At 40.9% G+C, this 20919-nt stretch overlaps 3 protein-coding genes and 2 long non-coding RNA genes across 5 annotated transcripts; 1 reads left to right on the forward strand and 4 right to left on the reverse strand.

Annotated features, from left to right (window-relative positions):
- Positions 1–1449: 1449 nt before the first annotated feature.
- LOC146693639 (uncharacterized) lies at positions 1450–7761 on the reverse strand. Its single transcript, XM_085478646.1, has 6 exons — positions 7413–7761; positions 3493–4147; positions 3321–3381; positions 2105–3219; positions 1937–1993; positions 1450–1826 (listed from the first exon to the last, which is right to left on the reverse strand). Exons 1-2 carry the CDS (start codon positions 7486–7488, stop codon positions 3537–3539), a joined length of 687 nt encoding a protein of 228 aa, XP_085334772.1. The 5' UTR covers positions 7489–7761; the 3' UTR covers positions 1450–1826; positions 1937–1993; positions 2105–3219; positions 3321–3381; positions 3493–3536.
- On the forward strand, positions 3840–8927 carry LOC146693640 (uncharacterized). Its single transcript, XR_014923825.1, has 2 exons — positions 3840–3892; positions 8650–8927. It is a non-coding gene; the product is annotated as an uncharacterized LOC146693640 (long non-coding RNA).
- An 858-nt stretch (positions 8928–9785) lies between these two features.
- Positions 9786–11918, reverse strand: LOC146693641 (von Willebrand factor A domain-containing protein 5A-like). The gene is made up of 5 exons (XM_085478667.1): positions 11910–11918; positions 10834–10950; positions 10636–10750; positions 10232–10321; positions 9786–9929 (listed from the first exon to the last, which is right to left on the reverse strand). The coding sequence occupies exons 1-5, from the start codon at positions 11916–11918 to the stop codon at positions 9835–9837; spliced, it is 426 nt and encodes a 141-aa protein (XP_085334793.1). The 3' UTR covers positions 9786–9834.
- Positions 11919–12069: 151 nt separating this feature from the next.
- On the reverse strand, positions 12070–16287 carry LOC146693642 (uncharacterized). The gene is made up of 5 exons (XR_014923800.1): positions 15675–16287; positions 15507–15563; positions 15267–15396; positions 12222–13022; positions 12070–12100 (listed from the first exon to the last, which is right to left on the reverse strand). It is a non-coding gene; the product is annotated as an uncharacterized LOC146693642 (long non-coding RNA).
- A 412-nt stretch (positions 16288–16699) lies between these two features.
- LOC146693643 (uncharacterized) lies at positions 16700–18806 on the reverse strand. Its single transcript, XM_085478636.1, has 4 exons — positions 18469–18806; positions 17063–17717; positions 16891–16951; positions 16700–16789 (listed from the first exon to the last, which is right to left on the reverse strand). Exons 1-2 carry the CDS (start codon positions 18542–18544, stop codon positions 17107–17109), a joined length of 687 nt encoding a protein of 228 aa, XP_085334762.1. The 5' UTR covers positions 18545–18806; the 3' UTR covers positions 16700–16789; positions 16891–16951; positions 17063–17106.
- Positions 18807–20919: the final 2113 nt, after the last annotated feature.

Raw genomic sequence — 20919 nt, forward strand, 5'->3', positions numbered from 1 at the left:
CACTTCCCCTGCCGGTGGCGGACTCCCTCAGACATCGGTGCGTTGGTGGTTCTTTGTGTCTGGGGATGGGCGTCCAGGTACACACCGGCTCACTCCTTGGCGGCCGCTTATCGGGGCCTGGATCCTGGGGCTCGCTCGGGCCACTTCGGAGGTGGGGTGCCCCCGGCCTCTCGGCCTGGAGCTCGGTCACTCAGGCACAGCTGGCTGCCGGCGGAGCTCACGGGCGCGTCACTGCAACTCCCCCTGGCTCCTGCTCCGCGGCTGCTGAGTGAGCCCTCATCTGGGACTCTCCTCAGCTCTTTCTGGTACAGTGGCGCAGCTGCCCCTCTGTTGGTCTTCCTTGGTCTCTTGTGTTCTGGGGGCCTCTGGCTGTCTGGAGTTTTGATCTCCTCCATACCTGCTTCATGCCCTGGAGGACGGGGCTGTGGCCCCCCCCACACCCTCTAGCACAGGGCTGCCCAATCCCAGTCCTCGAGAGCTACTATCCTGCAGCTTTTAGATGCATCCCTACTCCAACACAGCTGAATCAAATGAATGGCTTGTTATCAGGCCTTTGCCAAACACGATGGCATGCTGAAGAGGTAATCAAACCATTTGATTCAGCTGTGTTGGAGTAGGGATGCATCTAAAAGCTGCAGGATAGTAGCTCTCGAGGACTGGGATTGGGCAGCCCTGCTCTAGCAGATCATTACATCAAGGAACTTTTTAAAAAAACAAGCGCGTCCATGCTCACAGGTGTACACACGGGTGATCACACCCACAAACTACACCCTTTTTGGCTCCTACCTCAAAGCACACTGTGTTCTGTTGATCTTACGTGCTGCACAATAATGTTTAATATTTAGTATTTACTGTCATATTCCCATATATCATTGTGATGTTGTTTATTCTATTACTCTTGTTCTCTTCTGCTTGTTTTCTTTTGTCTTTTTCAACAGGTGATCCAGGTGATCGATAGATGCATTTTCTTTTCTTTTTCTGCCCATTCTGTTGGGTTTTGTTTTTTGCCCTTCTCCCCTGTCCCTCTTCTCAGCTGTTTCTCTTTCTTTCTCCCCTTCTTTCCCCCAGTCAAGTCTGTCCCGTATTCAGCAAGTGAAAATAAAATAAACAATAAAAGGTGAATCAAATGGACCATTACGGCAAGGCTGGGATGGTCAATTTGGTAAAGTAAATCCGTTGGGCATCTTTCTTTGCCTTTAGACAACAATTCTGATGGCAAAAGAGCCAAACGGGACAGGCAAGAAAAGAAAAAAAAGAAAATCACGTGTTCATTTCATTAGACACTAGCAATACTATTAAACTGGACCTTATCATTCTCATATAGCACTAAATGTGAAACTGAGTCATATCATAACAATCTATATATGTAATATGTGTTTGCCTGAATCTTCCAGCACAAACAGAAAGAGGAGCTGTTGTCTGAGTATCAATGCAAATACACACCAGAAATCGTTCAGTAAAGACAAATTTAATAAATGAAATCTGGTGAGAGGGCCTTTGATGTTTCTCTTTGGATCATCCTTCCATCCATTTCTTCAGCTTATCCAATTCAAGATTGGAGCCATCCCAGCTGTTATGGGGCCAGAGGCAGGAGTACAACCTGGACAGGTCAGTCTAACACAGAGAAACAGACAACTATTCACACTCACATTCAACCTAACTGCATCTCTCTGGACTGTGGGATGAAGCTGGAGTACCTGGAGGGAACCACAAAGGCGCCAGGACTGTCTTCTCTCAGGTGACGGCCGTTCACGCTGCTCTGAAGACCCTCAGTTGTCTTTGGATCATCCTGTTGTTTGTCTCCCAGTGTCGTTGCTGCTCTTCTCCTTTCAAAGACAAACACCAAATAACACCAAATGAGAGTGAATCACTTCAGAACAACGGGAACACTCCTGGTTATTGTGAGCAAACGTCATAACAAGATGAATATATTTACCATTTTACTGAGGGAACATCTTCTGTGTGGAGTTTCTTCTCATCTTGGCTCTTTTTCCTGACATTTAGAAACAAGAGGCAGAAAAGAAAGAATAAAAGTTAAAACCTCAACGATTTTTTAATGTTTGGGATATTTTAGAAACAACCGTAAACACTATTTACTACTTACCACTTTGTTCATTCTTGCTGACGTTCACTCTCCTCATCTTCTCTCTAAAGGACAAATGACAGTAAAGAGGGAATCGTTTTAGTAACTTTATCAACCAGGTGAGCAGAATTTTAGATATTTATCAATATTCTGATTAAAAGCAGAGTGAATACTTATCTTTTTACGAGAAAGGGTTCAATCCGTCCTGTCTTAGGTCTTAATGTCACCTTGTCTCCTCTCTGTTTTCTCTGAAAAACAAAAGACAAATGGGAAGAAAAAAATTAGTAAATGATTTCAGCAACTAGAGGAAGTGTTCACTGAGGAGGAGCTGTCATAATAATATAAAATCAATATGTACTTATCTTTTTTTTAATGAGAGTTTACAGAGCACGCTGGCTTCGCTCCTCCCTCCGCTCCTCTCTGAAAGTTACCTGGATAAAGGATAATAACAATTAATAGCATCATCAAAACAGACAAACCTGAAAGAATTGCTGATCAGAGTTGTGACAGAGTCGCAGGTTAGATGGATGTATACTTATCTTTCACAATGAGAGCGTTTGCATCTTCCTTTAGAGAGAAGATGAGGAGAGTGAACGTCAGCAAGAATGAACAAAGTGGTAAGTAGTAAATAGTGTTTACAGTTGTTTCTAAAATATCCCAAAGATTAAAAAATCGTTGAGGTTTTAACTTTTATTCTTTCTTTTCTGCCTCTTGTTTCTAAATGTCAGGAAAAAGAGCCAAGATGAGAAGAAACTCCACACAGAAGATGTTCCCTCAGTAAAATGGTAAATATATGTGTACTTTGTACTTTAAATGTGTAAAATGAGTTCTTATCTTTTTTTTGTGAGAGGGCCTTTAATGTTTCTCTTTGGATCATCCTTCCATCCATTTCTTCAGCTTATCCAATTCAAGATTGGAGCCATCCCAGCTGTTATGGGGCCAGAGGCAGGAGTACAACCTGGACAGGTCAGTCTAACACAGAGAAACAGACAACTATTCACACTCACATTCAACCTAACTGCATCTCTCTGGACTGTGGGATGAAGCTGGAGTACCTGGAGGGAACCACAAAGGCGCCAGGACTGTCTTGCTCTCAGGTGACGGCCGTTCACGCTGCTCTGAAGACCCTCAGTTGTCTTTGGATGAAATAACACCAAATGAGAGTAAATCACTTCAGAAACACAGGAACACTCCTGGTTATTGTGAGCAAACGTCATAACAAGATGAATATATTTACCATTTTACTGAGGGAAAATCTTCTGTGTGGAGTTTCTTCGCAGCGTGACTCTTTTTCCTGACTTTTAGAAACAAGAGGCAGAAAAGAAAGAATAAAAGTTAAAACCTCGACGATTTTCAAATATTTTAGGACATTATTTTAGAAACAACCTTAAGCACTATTTACTACTTACCACTTTGTTCAGGCTTGCTGACGTTCGACATGCTTCACTGTATATTATAATCTCAAGCGCTTCCTTGCTGGACTCGGGCTCCGGATGCTGCTCTCTTCCTCCGGAGCCTTCCTCTTAGCACGCTTTGCCGACATATTTAGAAAACGGCAGAGCACCGAAGTGAGAACTCTGCCGTCCGCGCTGTAGTCTGTTATTCTCCAGCGGTTCGTCATCTCAGTGTCCTCTGTTCGGTAAACAGTGGAGATGACTCTGGTGACGAGGAGGCCGTCGACAGTCAAGGTGCCGACACGGTTCCTCCGATCTGCCTTCAGCACAGCAAGATCCGCTTTCTCTGGAAGAACTGGAGTCAGGAAGCGTGGATGAGAGCTGGAGCCCGCAGGCGGCAGCATCATGCCAGCTGGTGAGTCCGTAGGAGGAGAAGGAGTGGTGTTCTCTCTCTGGCTCTGCCTCACATGGACAAATGGTGTCGTCACCTGGTCCCGATGGAACAATCCTTTAAAAGGTATGTAAGGAAAGTCCTTGGACCCCGTCACCAGGTTATGGTAAAGAGTGAGGACCAGGTGGGACATGGAGTCCAGTTGGCTGCTGCTCAGTTCACGGTTCCTCAAGTTAATGACGACCATCTGAGGAGCAGTGATTGGACTCACCAGCTCAGCTACGAGAAAGCAAAGCATGCGTGTACATTAATCATGTGATCACACAAACTAAAGCCTGAATTTAAATTGTCCAGACATGGCTTTACATCATCATAAGCTCTTCCACACACAAACAGTAAGAAGCTCCCAGCAGAACTCATTGTTTATGAAAGCCTTCACCTTTTTTGGTAAAAGTTTTCATGCAGTGTAAGGCTGCATGGACTTTCACTGAGGTTTTAATACGCATTCACATTAAGGAGTAATATCTTCATATTAGTTGAGCATCGATATTTTGAGAATAAAGCAGCTACATTTAGGTGAGAAACCTCCCACCCAGTGGCGTGTCTAGAAAATTTTTGTTGGGGGGGCCAGGTAGGGGCACAGATTTGGAGAAGGGTGGCAGATTTAATTGGCAGATAATGTTTAAAAAAAAAAATTCTACCAACCCCTAACCATAATTCAATAATCCTATAAACCTAATAACCAAATGCACTTTTAACTCTTATTAGAATGAGATTTTAACCACTACGGTGCAAAGTTTTTAGATACTGCGTTGATAAAGTACAAGAGATACAATCAGTGCTTTGTCAGTGTTTACTCAGCATTCAAGGACATCAATATTTGCATAGTATTTTTACTGACATATAGTGCACATATGTTTTGGGCAAAAACATTTTTGAAAATTAAAATACGAACATTTGTAACAAACAATTGACAAATTAGCCAATGCAAAACTTTATCTGCCTGTTAAAAAAAGAAGATAATCTTCTCACAAACTGGTGTTTGATTTTGAAACAGGAAAAAAGTGGGGAAACAACTGAAAAGACTAACATTTGAATAAAACCTGAAAGCAAGTAAATACTTTCTATGCTGCCTTATGGTAAACTTTGGTAATATTGATAAAGAACAACACTGGCTGATGATGAAATACAGTCAGCTGGCATGGTGACACTGCCAGTATTAACCTGCAGGGCTGGACTGGGACAAAAAAATTGGGCATTTTTACTACAGACCGACCCACCAGGTATTAAAGCCATAAAGACTTTGAATGAAAACAAACCCTGTTGTGACAGTGATGTACAGTCTTGTTGGTATATGTATGATTTCTATACATTTTACGTCAGATAAAAACTTTGGTTGTAAGATTTAGATAATTATTTAATAAAAACTAGGTATTTTAAATGAGAATAAGAAAGAAAAGTATTTCTTTGTGCCCACCTTTCCCTGTTAATGCCCTACCTGGCCCCCTGGCAAAACTTTGCTAGACCCGCCCCTGCACAGTTACCAGCTGTCAGCTACATAAAAAAGGATCCTGGTGTTATTTATCTCTCAGAAACAGTTCATAACTTCAACTCATTCATGTCACCTAAAAGGTAAACCTGTTTCTCCATCACCTATTCAGCTCTGATGGTTCAGTAAGGACATCTCCTGGTTTCATCTTCATGTTTCCCTCTCACCACATATCTAAACAGACATCATGACCAGCAGCTTTACAGCTGTGGCTCCAGCAAACATCAGCTGATACTAGAAATTAATATTAAATACATTCTAACAACAGCTGATCAAGCTTAAACGTGCTGCTGTTGTTTAGCGCAATATCCGCTGGTTTCCTCTTTCTGGCGCAAAGTGGGCGATAAACAAACAAGAGAGAAAAGCCGATCAGCTGATCATTGATCAGTTTCATGATTGAAGTAGCAACAGGAGAGGGAGGGGGAGAGAATGAGAGAAGAAGAGGCAGCTGTGCAGCATAAAGACAGAATAAATCCAGCTTTGTGTCTTTTTTCCATTCTAGCTAAAGTCCGGGACAAACTGCGTCTCTTCTCAGCTCAATACGAAACGCGTAATATTTTCTCTGAATGAGGGACCATTCCATTTTTTAAGGAGCCGTTGGCAACTCTACTAACCTTATGAATAAAATAAAGTTCACTATCAGTAACATCATAGCACCCACCCAGCTGTATAAAAACTCCGTCAAACTGGCTAGAACGCAGTATGAGTTATTGCAACTGACAGTAAAAAGTCAGCAACATGAAAATAAACTCCACCTAAACTTAGTTTATATCTGACCCAGATAGACTGCAGGTCATAACTTCTTACCTGAAGTTCAGTTCACCTGACACTCGGACTGGCGGCTGCTTCGGGTCTCTCCTCCTGCCTCCCCTTCCCTCATCCACCTGTTGCCTCTGTGGAAGCCCCGTCATAGCCACCACCAAACAACGGAGTTATTTCTACATATCGACCTGCATCTGGCCAATCCACCACCTCTCATTGTTCATGCCGTTACAAAAAAAATAAAAAAATAAGTCACTGGGGATATGCCCGGTATGCCCGATGGCCAGTCCAGCTATGTTAACCTGCAACCAAATCTGCAGCTCCATACAGCAATGTTACGACTTAGATTATATCTTATAACGCATAACTCTTATGTTAGCTGCCCTCAGTAGCATACTGTCTGAAATATTCCACAGCTGCAATAATTCTTTAAGTGTTATTTTTTTCCTTGGTATTCTAATTTCACCGAAGTTTACTAAACTCAACAAACTTGATATTACTTACCGGGACATTTATTCTGTCCTCATTTTCTTTCACCGAAAAATTGTTTCCTGCAGTGCCGTCTTTCGCGCTTGGCTCTCCTACCTTTGCTAACGTGATGCGCATAGCGCAGAAGCGATGCTGCATTCACTTACACTCGGATATCTGAGCGTCACCGTGAAAACATAATCGGACATTTGATATTTGATTGAATTTTATTGTTTTGCCTTTGGGGTGGCACCTGGGGTGGCCAGTCTGGTTTGGGGGGTGGCCTGTGCCCCCCCAGGCCACCCCGCTGGACACGCCATTGCTCCCACCTCCTTATTGCAGGCACACACTGTTTCAATCTCAAACTCATCCAGCGACTCTGAACTTTTAAAACTCCATTCTCCAGCTTTATAAAATTCACAATTTATGAAACTTTCACGTATAACTCAGCGCCAGCAGCCCAAACATGTCAACTCAAACCCTCTACATGCAAAAACGGCCGCGCGCTGACGTCAGCGTCCTCCAATGCCTTACGTCGTTTCCAGGGCGCGTGCATTCAATTGTTTTTTTTTCCAGCGATTTAAAAAAAAACATGGCGCCATCTTTATAGTGTACTGGCACATGTTAAAATTGATGTTACTCAAGTATGAAACATCTCATCCTAAACGTTAACACTCATGAAGTCCTACTTCCAAACAATAAAAGACAAAAATCTAAGTTGTATTTGTTTGCTAGCACTCTGACATATTAGCCTGCTGTACTCACCATAGCGTTGATCTAACACCTCGTCAATGAAAAGGGAGAACAGGTGCATCTCGCGACTGAAGTTTGTAGAAGTCATTTTGCAAATCCTTCTTGAAGATTTTCAAACGTTGGCTGTAGTTTGAAAAATCCGAGTTTTCACAGCACTAGTGGGAAAAAGCTCCTGTTTGCGCTCAAATGTGAAACCCGAATTCCAATTTTGCCTCCTGCTTTTATACCTGCACTCAAACACGTCATCATCACCATGACTCCCAGTGCCACCGAAAATCAATTTTATTTATTTAAAATAAAGTTCGTCTAATTATCATAGCTTTTTCAAAAATATATATATTTCTCATTTTATTTTACTGTTTTATTCATCCTTTATAAAAAATATGTTGCCAAACTTTGTCGTTTTAATTCTTTAAAAAAATCATTAATTCACCAGTTTACAAAAATGAAGATCGATATCTGAAATTTAAATTAATAAATAAATAATTACAATTGATAATGGATTTTTAGCATTAAAGAATAGTTTTTCAATGCGCTTTAAATGTTATCAGAGCCGATATTGTGCCAAAAAGTGATCGCAGTCCAAAAAGTGATTTACGGTATTGAAACGTTTGTTTGTGTCATGACATTTGTAAACAGTTGATGTTTAAGGTGCAGTTCACGTGGAAGCCAGAGGAGGGTGGTGTTGTGCGCATAATACAAAGTGATGGCGAAACCTAAAAGACGGTGTCATGTCTGCTCCCTGAAGCAATCTCATAACAGTTTCAATCTATTTCAAGCCAGTTAGCACATTTCTGTTATGAAGTTTAATATTTTTTGGCAGTAAACTTTTAAATCCTTTTATTATGAATATCACGTTTTCAGATTTTCAAGAGAGACCAGACCAATAGGGCAGCAGAAATCATAAAAATAAATAAATAAATAAGAGTTTTATAAAGATTAAAAGAGTAAAAAAAAAAAGAGAGAGACTGGAATGATTATGATGTATAACACTGAATATGTACAATAACAGAGTTATAAACACGAAAACACGTGATACTTTTTATTTCATCTATAACCTCTGTGTAAATTTTGTTGATTGCAAAGTGTTTATGAATATGTTTTTAAAAGCTGGTTATCTGACTGTCAGTTAATAGCAATTAAAAAGAAAGCTGATTTTTATTATTCCTAAATGGAAAAAGTCCATTATGAATTTTTGTTATGAATTTCATTTATCAATCCACCTCCTCACTGCTCTTTCCCGGTGCAGCAGCCAGAGCTGGATCAAGCAGCCAGATGGCTTCTGGAGGAAGACTAACTGCAACAAAGGGTCTCTGGGAGGCTGCTCAGGCACAGCAGCTGAAAAATCAAAGATGAAATAAAAACTGGACCTGATCATGGTGCTGCATGAGACAAAAAGTCTAGATGATAAACCAGTGTATGAATTGGTAACACTGCTTATGATGATCATGTTTAGGTGGAAACTAGCGAGCTAACTTACTGCAAACCTCTAACTCAGTTAAATTGAATAAACTCTGTTTTCTTGGATGCCTGGATGTTAAACTTAATTGTTAAACCCGGTAAAACAGCAACACTGATCATTTTATTAAAGATGAAAGAAGTTAGACCGTTTTTAGCTCTCAGTGATCCCTCAGTGTTCGTTTGACTTTGGGACCTGAAATATGGCAGCTTTTCACTTACACATTTTTGAACCACTCATTCATAGAAATAGTTTCCAGTCAAAGATCTGGACAGATCCACCAAGTTCACAGTAGTTTTTCAATTTTCTGCAGCGCAGAAAAAACCCCCCTGAAAACATCACTCCTCTGAAGTAACACATTGTGATTCATGTACAAACAACACACAATTATTGTAGATTCTTCAAAGCCTCCTTATATTCAACACTTGGGCAGGTGGTGTTATACATGCCCTCACAGCACCGGCACATCAATCACCCTATTTTCACCTTGTCACCTTCATTAAGCTGCTCTCTTTCTACAGAAGGCCCACCGCATGCATGGGGGGGATACCGTGGGCCAGGGCTGTGGCATCTAACGTCTGGTTGTCAGTGTCCTTTGGAAAAGCAAGTGATTGTCCTAAAATCAGATGTTCCAGCAGATTGATCTAGTTTGCCAACAACATGAGAGGCTGCTCCTACCTGTCCTGGTGAGCTGGGCATAAATCAGTGACCTCTGACCCTGGAAAAGTGTTGTGATTAGTGGAGAGAGGACAGTGACAGACACTTCCTTTGGTAAATCCAATATGACTGAGATGTCGACCACAGTCAGCTGCAGAGCAAACTGCAGCGACTGCATCACCTGAAAAATAATGAAAAACCCTGAAAAAATATACATTTATGTTTTTGGAATTTATGTCTTCTGTTCAAATACTAATATCATCTTGCCTTTTCATGATAATTGTTATGACTCATTGTCTTACTTTTGGTTGCATCCTGTCAGTCCCTGTGATGAACTGAGCGTGACCTCCTCCTTGGCCATCCCATTGATGAGAGCAGAGCTGGCCCCTTCCCCAATCCCAAAAGAGAAACACCTGCAATACAACAGCTGTTTTTAAGACACACAGGTTTGGTACGCAGAGAACCTGAATTCTCAATCACTTCTTTGGTGCTCCCCACCTCTCCATCAGTAAAGACAAACAGCAAGAGAGGAGAGTTTTTTCACCTACACAAGCAAAAGCTCAACTCTTTGGCAGGTATACAAGTATGCTTTCAGTAATCTGTTTTAGCAAGTAAATCAAACATAACCTGGAGTTTTGCAGAATCATCCAAAGGCAACATGGTGTTTTACAGTGATATCACTTTAAGTCACTGAGATCACATGAATACAACTCACGGGAAGATGTGTTCACAACGAGACCCCAAACTGTAAAATGTTTGAATAGCAGCCCATTGGTAAACTCTTCAACAGGAGCAGAGGACTGTCCTGAAGGGAAGAGGGAAAGATGGTGAGGCCACTGTGTGAGAGGAACGATTTGAGGAAAGATTTTGTAACTCTAACACCACTTTATGAATACTCTGGCACTGCTGGTGCGAGTATTACTCATATTTTCAGATTGATTCACTACCAACACAAACTCTCCACATGAAGCCATTGAACACATCAGAGACACGAAAAGGACAGAAAAATGTCAAGTTTACAGTTTCTAATATATTCCAATACAATTAAATTCCAGGTTGAAGAACTGGGATCTTGAATTTTTATTTGCAAACTAATGACTTCACTTATTTTTCACTCACCCGGCTCAGCAGAGGCCTGTCCTGCCTCCACCACAGCAGTGGGCTGGTGGGCGTCTTTGTAATAAATCAGCAGTTCAACATCTCTGTCAAACTTGTGTCCTGCAGCCAGCTTGACCTGCACACCACAAACACATTCATATTTATTCATCAGTAACAAGTAACAACCACACACAGCAGACACATCAGCACTCTACCTACCGTGGCCTGGGTTTGATCAGTGTTGAGGTACTGCAGAGGGTCCAGGGAGCAGTTGGACTCTACTTTATGGATTGGACGAGGAGAGGAGACAGAAGAAACATCACTGGACAACCAAAACTATTTTACAGCTATTTTAGTTTAAAACCATAAAAAGTGACAGAAAAGGAATATGTTTGTTTTTGTAAATATGCTCTTGACTTTTATGATCTATGGATGGTATAATGACAAATATCAGTATAATGAGGAAAACATCATTTTTGCCTCTCTTTTTTTAAAACAAACCTTTAAAGTGATATAAGATTTTATGTCAGCGCAAGTTAGTGAGTGTTAAGTAATTATAAACCTCTTTATGATCTAACTTTTTGGAAAAAATAAGGGAAACTCCACATAACATTTTCTTAATTAGTTAAAACCATTTACTGATATAAAGTCATGACGTTTGGCCAGCTTGAAGATGGAGAGAAAGACACTCTTTTTTTATTAATCCTTTATTTATCCAGGTAAAAAAAAATCTCATTGAGATTAAAAATCTCATTTCCAAGAGAGACCTGGCATCATGGCAACAAAAGTCACATACCACATAACATTTAAAACAAATACAATATCCCATACCAACATGTGTAAAATATACAATAACACATTAAAAACAATCACACTGAGTAAAAGAGCTGTTCTCTCGTTCCTTTAAGACAGACTTAAACTCTCCCAAGGTAACCAATTCTAATAATTTGAGTTCCTTCTGCAGATTATTCCAGGAAGCAGGGGCAGCGTATTTAAAACCTTTTTCCCCAATTCTGTTCTGATTTTTGGGACAATCAATTGTATGATTTTGTTCGAACGAAGGCTGTATTGGTTGTGGTCTTTCTCGAATTGATGAGATTCTAGATTGGTTTTGGTGTTTCTGTGTGAAATCAGTAAAAACATGAACATAATCGCCATCTAGTGGCAGAGAAAAGGAATTAAAACACTTTGTGAATGAGCTGCCACAGCAGTGGTCCAATCTTCTACTGTGTTAGGAGTATTCAGACAATTTTGACATACTTTTTTTCCACAATGGTAAAACCAATATTAGGTACATAATTCATGACAAATAAACATGTAAAAGGGGTTGATGATATAAAACAGCTCTGTATCAAAGGCAGTGTGGAGTAAGCAGACCTGCTTCTGTTCACTCTGAAGATGAAGCTACTTTAAGAAAACCCTCAGAGTCCCAGAGCTTCTTTCTTCACGCTGCAGCCCAGCAGGACATTTCCAGCATCCACACACTCTGACACACACGGTGATAAAAACACAAAACAGATATTAAAATAATGATTGTGGGAGGAAAGCTGTAGAATGAAACAGTTTTTTAAAGCTGTTATTTTATCTGTTACAATCATTGCTAGTACCATTGTGAGCACAGAGCCACGAGGCAGCCTTCATAGCCAGAAGCTCCCACTCGTCCTTTGCATCCATCTTGAAACCATGAAGCCAGATCAGAGCCAGAATGGTGGCCCACACTTCACTGCTGGTCTAATTCCCCAAATCAAAATCAATCAAATAAACCAGACAGAACACACATTTTACTTTCTACAACCAGTAATATTACATATGTTTGTGTACTTCTTTGTCACACGGGGTCACCAAGGTGGGCAGCTCTGCATATTTGATTTGGCAGATTATTACACTGGATGCTCTTCCTGATGAAATCCCAAACTGTGATGTCATAAATGCTCTAAAATAATGTGCTGACATGTTTTTACAACAACTGATGAGGAAAATAATTTCTGCTGCCGTGTGGTTTCTGGATAATATCAGACGCTGGTGCAGCTCAGTGGGAGGTTAGGAGTGTGATTACCACCAGTGTTTTAGCTTCTGATATGCAGATGTTTATTCTCAGGCTGTGAGGCAGGCCTACGTTTAGTTTGACTTCATTTTATTTGTTTTATGGTGTGTTTTTAATTATATCATGTGTTTTTGTTCAAATTATAGAATCAAATCTGTTTTATCTCACATCATCATTTTGTGTTAATATTTAAATTGACAGCAGTGCATCTTTTCAGGCTTTGACTTTTCCACCTCCTCGTTGGTCTGTCCCAGTGCAGCAGCCAGAGCTGGATCAAGCAGCCAGCAGCCAGACGCCTCCTGCAGGGAGACTAACTGCAGCAAAGGGTCTCTGGGTGGCTGCTCAGGCACAGCAGCTGGAAAATCTAAGATGCAATAAAAACAAAACCCGATTATGGTGCTAGATGACAAACAGAACTCTACATGATAACTCAGTGCATAAAACACCGCACTGTAAACTATGCAACAGATAAATATTGTTTTTCACTTGAAAATTACATCTTAAAAATGTAATCATTACATAAGAGCTCCACATCAAACACATTAATCACATCATCTTTGTAGTGAAATAGCTGATGACTCATTAAACGTTTCCATGCAATTTATCCACAGTGAAAAATATTCACTTTGCTGGATCTGAAAATCACGATTTCCGAGATCAGACGAGATCGGGCGTGTTCAGGGTGGTGTGGCCGTAAGCGTAGACATTGAGGGCTAGCAGGAGGGACTATGCGCTTACCTGCTGCTCTCTGGCAGGTAGCTCCATGCCCTCCTGGGTTTTAAATGCACCTTAGAACACACATGCATCAACACTACAATGAGCGGGTGGAGGGAGGTTTGGAGTCTTCTCTCACCCCCGTTCTCTGCGGCCCGCTGGAGCGGGGGGGCTAGGAGGAGGAGTTGGCCGTCCGACTGCGGTCTGGAGTGTGGGGCCTCCCTGCTGCTGCAGAGTCGGGGCGGTCTGCCTCTCCCCACCGCAGGGAAAAGGGTAACACCACCTGGGTCTGGGTGCAGTTCCCCCCTTCAGGGGCAAGGGTACCTAGACCCGGTTTGTAGAGTACGCTTGGGGAGTGTGATCGTGTGTACAGCGTCTCTTTATGTCTGTCTCCACGTTGGTTGAGTGTGGAGTAAGTGTATATGAGAGCATGAGGGTGGGAATGGATGTTTGTATCTGTGTGTGCCTGTATTTCTGTGTCTATATGTCAGGTTGGGTGTCAGGCGCCACCTCTCTGGGGACATCTCAGGCCCTCCAAGGTTTGGAGGCCTATCTCCCCCCACCACCACTTCCCCTGCCAGTGGTGGACTCCCTCAGACATCAGTGCGTTGGTGGTTCTTTGTGTCTGGGGATGGGCGTCCAGGTACACACCGGCTCACTCCTTGGCGGCCGCTTATCGGGGCCTGGGCCTGGGCCTGGGCCTCGGTCACTCAGGCACAGCTGGCTGCCAGCGGAGCTCACGGGCGCGTCACTGCAACTCCCCCTGGCTTCCTTGGTCTCTTGTGTTCTGGGGGCCTCTGGATGTCTGGAGTTTTGATCTCCTCCATACCTGCTTCATGCCCTGAAGGACGGGGCTGTGGCCCCCCCACACCCTCTAGCAGATCATTACATGAAGGAACATTTTAAAAAAACAAGCGCGTCCATGCTCACAGGTGTACACACGGGTGATCACACCCACAAACTACACCCTTTTTGGCTCCTACCTCAAAGCACACTGTGTTCTGCTGATCTTACGTGCTGCACAATAATGTTTAATATTTAGTATTTACTGTCATATTCCCATATATCATTGTGATGTTGTTTATTCTATTACTCTTGTTCTCTTCTGCTTGTTTTCTTTTTTCTTTCTCAACAGGTGATCCAGGTGATCGATAGATGCATTTTCTTTTCTTTTTCTGCCCATTCTGTTGGGTTTTGTTTTTTGCCCTTCTCCCCTGTCCCTCTTCTCAGCTGTTTCTCTTTCTTTCTCCCCTTCTTTCCCCCAGTCAAGTCTGTCCCGTATTCAGCAAGTGAAAATAAAATAAACAATAAAAGGTGAATCAAATGGACCATTACGGCAAGGCTGGGATGGTCAATTTGGTAAAGTAAATCCGTTGGGCATCTTTCTTTGCCTTTAGACAATAATTCTGATGGCAAAAGAGCCAAACGGGACAGGCAAGAAAAGAAAAAAAAGAAAATCACGTGTTCATTTTATTAGACACTAGCAATACTATTAAACTGGACCTTATCATTCTCATATAGCACTAAATGTGAAACTGAGTCATATCATAACAATCTATATATGTAATATGTGTTTGCCTGAATCTTCCAGCACAAACAGAAAGAGGAGCTGTTGTCTGAGTATCAATGCAAATACACACCAGAAATCGTTCAGTAAAGACAAATTTAATAAATGAAATCTGGTGAGAGGGCCTTTAATGTTTCTCTTTGGATCATCCTTCCATCCATTTCTTCAGCTTATCCAATTCAAGATTGGAGCCATCCCAGCTGTTATGGGGCCAGAGGCAGGAGTACAACCTGGACAGGTCAGTCTAACACAGAGAAACAGACAACTATTCACACTCACATTCAACCTAACTGCATCTCTCTGGACTGTGGGATGAAGCTGGAGTACCTGGAGGGAACCACAAAGGCGCCAGGACTGTCTTGCTCTCAGGTGACGGCCGTTCACGCTGCTCTGAAGACCCTCAGTTGTCTTTGGATCATCCTGTTGTTTGTCTCCCAGTGTCGTTGCTGCTCTTCTCCTTTCAAAGACAAACACCAAATAACACCAAATGAGAGTGAATCACTTCAGAACAACGGGAACACTCCTGGTTATTGTGAGCAAACGTCATAACAAGATGAATATATTTACCATTTTACTGAGGGAACATCTTCTGTGTGGAGTTTCTTCTCATCTTGGCTCTTTTTCCTGACATTTAGAAACAAGAGGCAGAAAAGAAAGAATAAAAGTTAAAACCTCAACGATTTTTTAATGTTTGGGATATTTTAGAAACAAACGTAAACACTATTTACTACTTACCACTTTGTTCATTCTTGCTGACGTTCACTCTCCTCATCTTCTCTCTAAAGGACAAATGACAGTAAAGAGGGAATCGTTTTAGTAACTTTATCAACCAGGTGAGCAGAATTTTAGATATTTATCAATATACTGATTAAAAGCAGAGTGAATACTTATCTTTTTACGAGAAAGGGTTCAATCCGTCCTGTCTTAGGTCTTAATGTCACCTTGTCTCCTCTCTGTTTTCTCTGAAAAACAAAAGACAAATGGGAAGAAAAAAATTAGTAAATGATTTCAGCAACTAGAGGAAGTGTTCACTGAGGAGGAGCTGTCATAATAATATAAAATCAATATGTACTTATCTTTTTTTTAATGAGAGTTTACAGAGCACGCTGGCTTCGCTCCTCCCTCCGCTCCTCTCTGAAAGTTACCTGGATAAAGGATAATAACAATTAATAGCATCATCAAAACAGACAAACCTGAAAGAATTGCTGATCAGAGTTGTGACAGAGTCGCAGGTTAGATGGATGTATACTTATCTTTCACAATGAGAGCGTTTGCATCTTCCTTTAGAGAGAAGATGAGGAGAGTGAACGTCAGCAAGAATGAACAAAGTGGTAAGTAGTAAATAGTGTTTACGTTTGTTTCTAAAATATCCCAAACATTAAAAAATCGTTGAGGTTTTAACTTTTATTCTTTCTTTTCTGCCTCTTGTTTCTAAATGTCAGGAAAAAGAGCCAAGATGAGAAGAAACTCCACACAGAAGATGTTCCCTCAGTAAAATGGTAAATATATGTGTACTTTGTACTTTAAATGTGTAAAATGAGTTCTTATCTTTTTTTTGTGAGAGGGCCTTTAATGTTTCTCTTTGGATCATCCTTCCATCCATTTCTTCAGCTTATCCAATTCAAGATTGGAGCCATCCCAGCTGTTATGGGGCCAGAGGCAGGAGTACAACCTGGACAGGTCAGTCTAACACAGAGAAACAGACAACTATTCACACTCACATTCAACCTAACTGCATCTCTCTGGACTGTGGGATGAAGCTGGAGTACCTGGAGGGAACCACAAAGGCGCCAGGACTGTCTTGCTCTCAGGTGACGGCCGTTCACGCTGCTCTGAAGACCCTCAGTTGTCTTTGGATGAAATAACACCAAATGAGAGTAAATCACTTCAGAAACACAGGAACACTCCTGGTTATTGTGAGCAAACGTCATAACAAGATGAATATATTTACCATTTTACTGAGGGAAAATCTTCTGTGTGGAGTTTCTTCGCAGCGTGACTCTTTTTCCTGACTTTTAGAAACAAGAGGCAGAAAAGAAAGAATAAAAGTTAAAACCTCGACGATTTTCAAATATTTTAGGACATTATTTTAGAAACAACCTTAAGCACTATTTACTACTTACCACTTTGTTCAGGCTTGCTGACGTTCGACATGCTTCACTGTATATTATAATCTCAAGCGCTTCCTTGCTGGACTCGGGCTCCGGATGCTGCTCTCTTCCTCCGGAGCCTTCCTCTTAGCACGCTTTGCCGACATATTTAGAAAACGGCAGAGCACCGAAGTGAGAACTCTGCCGTCCGCGCTGTAGTCTGTTATTCTCCAGCGGTTCGTCATCTCAGTGTCCTCTGTTCGGTAAACAGTGGAGATGACTCTGGTGACGAGGAGGCCGTCGACAGTCAAGGTGCCCACACGGTTCCTCCGATCTGCCTTCAGCACAGCAAGATCCGCTTTCTCTGGAAGAACTGGAGTCAGGAAGCGTGGATGAGAGCTGGAGCCCGCAGGCGGCAGCATCATGCCAGCTGGTGAGTCCGTAGGAGGAGAAGGAGTGGTGTTCTCTCTCTGGCTCTGCCTCACATGGACAAATGGTGTCGTCACCTGGTCCCGATGGAACAATCCTTTAAAAGGTATGTAAGGAAAGTCCTTGGACCCCGTCACCAGGTTATGGTAAAGAGTGAGGACCAGGTGGGACATGGAGTCCAGTTGGCTGCTGCTCAGTTCACGGTTCCTCAAGTTAATGACGACCATCTGAGGAGCAGTGATTGGACTCACCAGCTCAGCTACGAGAAAGCAAAGCATGCGTGTACGTTAATCATGTGATCACACAAACTAAAGCCTGAATTTAAATTGTCCAGACATGGCTTTACATCATCATAAGCTCTTCCACACACAAACAGTAAGAAGCTCCCAGCAGAACTCATTGTTTATGAAAGCCTTCACCTTTTTTGGTAAAAGTTTTCATGCAGTGTAAGGCTGCATGGACTTTCACTGAGGTTTTAATACGCATTCACATTAAGGAGTAATATCTTCATATTAGTTGAGCATCGATATTTTGAGAATAAAGCAGCTACATTTAGGTGAGAAACCTCCCACCTCCTCATTGCAGGCACACACTGTTTCAATCTCAAACTCATCCAGCGACTCTGTGAACTTTTAAAACTCCATTCTCCAGCTTTATAAAATTCACAATTTATGAAACTTTCACGTATAACTCAGCGCCAGCAGCCCAAACATGTCAACTCAAACCCTCTACATGCAAAAACGGCCGCGCGCTGACGTCAGCGTCCTCCAATGCCTTACGTCGTTTCCAGGGCGCGTGCATTCAATTGTTTTTTTTTCCAGCGATTTAAAAAAAAACATGGCGCCATCTTTATAGTGTACTGGCACATGTTAAAATTGATGTTACTCAAGTATGAAACATCTCATCCTAAACGTTAACACTCATGAAGTCCTACTTCCAAACAATAAAAGACAAAAATCTAAGTTGTATTTGTTTGCTAGCACTCTGACATATTAGCCTGCTGTACTCACCATAGCGTTGATCTAACACCTCGTCAATAAAAAGGGAGAACAGGTGCATCTCGCGACTGAAGTTTGTAGAAGTCATTTTGCAAATCCTTCTTGAAGATTTTCAAACGTTGGCTGTAGTTTGAAAAATCCGAGTTTTCACAGCACTAGTGGGAAAAAGCTCCTGTTTGCGCTCAAACGTGAAACCCGAATTCCAATTTTGCCTCCTGCTTTTATACCTGCACTCAAACACGTCATCATCACCATGACTCCCAGTGCCACCGAAAATCAATTTTATTTATTTAAAATAAAGTTCGTCTAATTATCATAGCTTTTTCAAAAATATATATATTTCTCATTTTATTTTACTGTTTTATTCATCCTTTATAAAAATATGTTGCCAAACTTTGTCGTTTTAATTCTTTAAAAAAATCATTAATTCACCAGTTTACAAAAATGAAGATCGATATCTGAAATTTAAATTAATAAATAAATAATTACAATTGATAATGGATTTTTAGCATTAAAGAATAGTTTTTCAATGCGCTTTAAATGTTATCAGAGCCGATATTGTGCCAAAAAGTGATCGCAGTCCAAAAAGTGATTTACGGTATTGAAACGTTTGTTTGTGTCATGACATTTGTAAACAGTTGATGTTTAAGGTGCAGTTCATGTGGAAGCCAGAGGAGGGTGGTGTTGTGCGCATAATACAAAGTGATGGCGAAACCTAAAAGACGGTGTCATGTCTGCTCCCTGAAGCAATCTCATAACAGTTTCAATCTATTTCAAGCCAGTTAGCACATTTCTGTTATGAAGTTTAATAATTTTTGGCAGTAAACTTTTAAATCCTTTTATTATGAATATCACGTTTTCAGATTTTCAAGAGAGACCAGACCAATAGGGCAGCAGAAATCATAAAAATAAATAAATAAATAAGAGTTTTATAAAGATTAAAACAGTAAAAAAAAAAAGAGAGAGACTGGAATGATTATGATGTATAACACAGAATATGTACAATAACAGAGTTATAAACACGAAAACACGTGATACTTTTTATTTCATCTATAACCTCTGTGTAAATTTTGTTGATTGCAAAGTGTTTATGAATATGTTTTTAAAAGCTGGTTATCTGACTGTCAGTTAATAGCAATTAAAAAGAAAGCTGATTTTTATTATTCCTAAATGGAAAAAGTCCATTATGAATTTTTGTTATGAATTTCATTTATCAATCCACCTCCTCACTGCTCTTTCCCGGTGCAGCAGCCAGAGCTGGATCAAGCAGCCAGATGGCTTCTGGAGGAAGACTAACTGCAACAAAGGGTCTCTGGGAGGCTGCTCAGGCACAGCAGCTGAAAAATCAAAGATGAAATAAAAACTGGACCTGATCATGGTGCTGCATGAGACAAAAAGTCTAGATGATAAACCAGTGTATGAATTGGTAACACTGCTTATGATGATCATGTTTAGATGGAAACTAGCGAGCTAACTTACTGCAAACCTCTAACTCAGTTAAATTGAATAAACTCTGTTTTCTTGGATGCCTGGATGTTAAACTTAATTGTTAAACCCGGTAAAACAGCAACGCTGATCATTTTATTAAAGATGAAAGAAGTTAGACCGTTTTTAGCTCTCAGTGATCCCTCAGTGTTCGTTTGACTTTGGGACCTGAAATATGGCAGCTTTTCACTTACACATTTTTGAACCACTCATTCATAGAAATAGTTTCCAGTCAAAGATCTGGACAGATCCACCAAGTTCACAGTAGTTTTTCAATCTTCTGCAGCGCAGAAACCCCCCCCCCCCTGAAAACATCACTCCTCTGAAGTAACACATTGTGATTCGTGTACAAACAACACACAATTATTGTAGATTCTTCAAAGCCTCCTTATATTCAACACTTGGGTAGGTGTGGGTAGTGTTTCACTTACCTTCTAAACTCACCAAGTACTTAAACAATCCTGAGGTTTTTAGAAAAGAACATCCCAGATTAAATAAGGAGGAGATACAGACATTAAAACTAACCTTTATTACTATGATACAAAACAATATTAATGAAGTTGTTAAAAGTGGTACTTCTTACACACACACACACACGCACACACACACTCAGCTCATCACAAGTGTATAAAAGTTTGAGTTGTCTGAAAAACTAAAGAAAGAAAAACACAAAAATGTTACAATACAAAAGTTGGAACTTTATTAACACCCAGAAATACAAACTGATGGGTTGATAAATATCAAGAAGACAGTACATTTCACATAAAGACTGTGCATCATTTTAAGATGAAGAAATGCAATATGGGGTCAACCAGAGGATTAATAATCAAAATTAAGATATTCTGATATTAATGCTGCACTGCCTCGAATCTCACTATAAGTTACATCTGTTGAACTGACTTCTTGCTAGCATTTCCAAGGAAGTCAAGATGAAAAAAATGAAACCTAAAAACAGAGGGTCCAATACATTTAACAGGA

The sequence above is a fragment of the Copadichromis virginalis genome, linkage group LG14 (assembly GCF_057382275.1).
Source record: "Copadichromis virginalis isolate Kocher_CV1m ecotype Utaka linkage group LG14, C_Virginalis_male_GT1.1, whole genome shotgun sequence".
Lineage (NCBI taxonomy): Eukaryota > Metazoa > Chordata > Actinopteri > Cichliformes > Cichlidae > Copadichromis > Copadichromis virginalis.

What these genes read in the sequence shown, in the direction of transcription:
- LOC146693639 (XM_085478646.1), bottom strand. Translation starts at nt 7,488, where the DNA reads ATGACTTCTACAAACTTCAGTCGCGAGATGCACCTGTTCTCCCTTTTC. An exon ending in GGTGTTAGATCAACGCTATG is followed by an intron (nt 4,148 to 7,412) that starts GTGAGTACAGCA and finishes GCTTTCTCGTAG; the next exon opens with CTGAGCTGGTGAGTCCAATC.
- LOC146693643 (XM_085478636.1), bottom strand. Translation starts at nt 18,544, where the DNA reads ATGACTTCTACAAACTTCAGTCGCGAGATGCACCTGTTCTCCCTTTTT. An exon ending in GGTGTTAGATCAACGCTATG is followed by an intron (nt 17,718 to 18,468) that starts GTGAGTACAGCA and finishes GCTTTCTCGTAG; the next exon opens with CTGAGCTGGTGAGTCCAATC.
- LOC146693641 (XM_085478667.1), bottom strand. An exon ending in ACAGGCCTCTGCTGAGCCGG is followed by an intron (nt 10,322 to 10,635) that starts GTGAGTGAAAAA and finishes TCTTCCCTTCAG; the next exon opens with GACAGTCCTCTGCTCCTGTT. An exon ending in CGTTGTGAACACATCTTCCC is followed by an intron (nt 9,930 to 10,231) that starts GTGAGTTGTATT and finishes GTTGTATTGCAG; the next exon opens with GTGTTTCTCTTTTGGGATTG.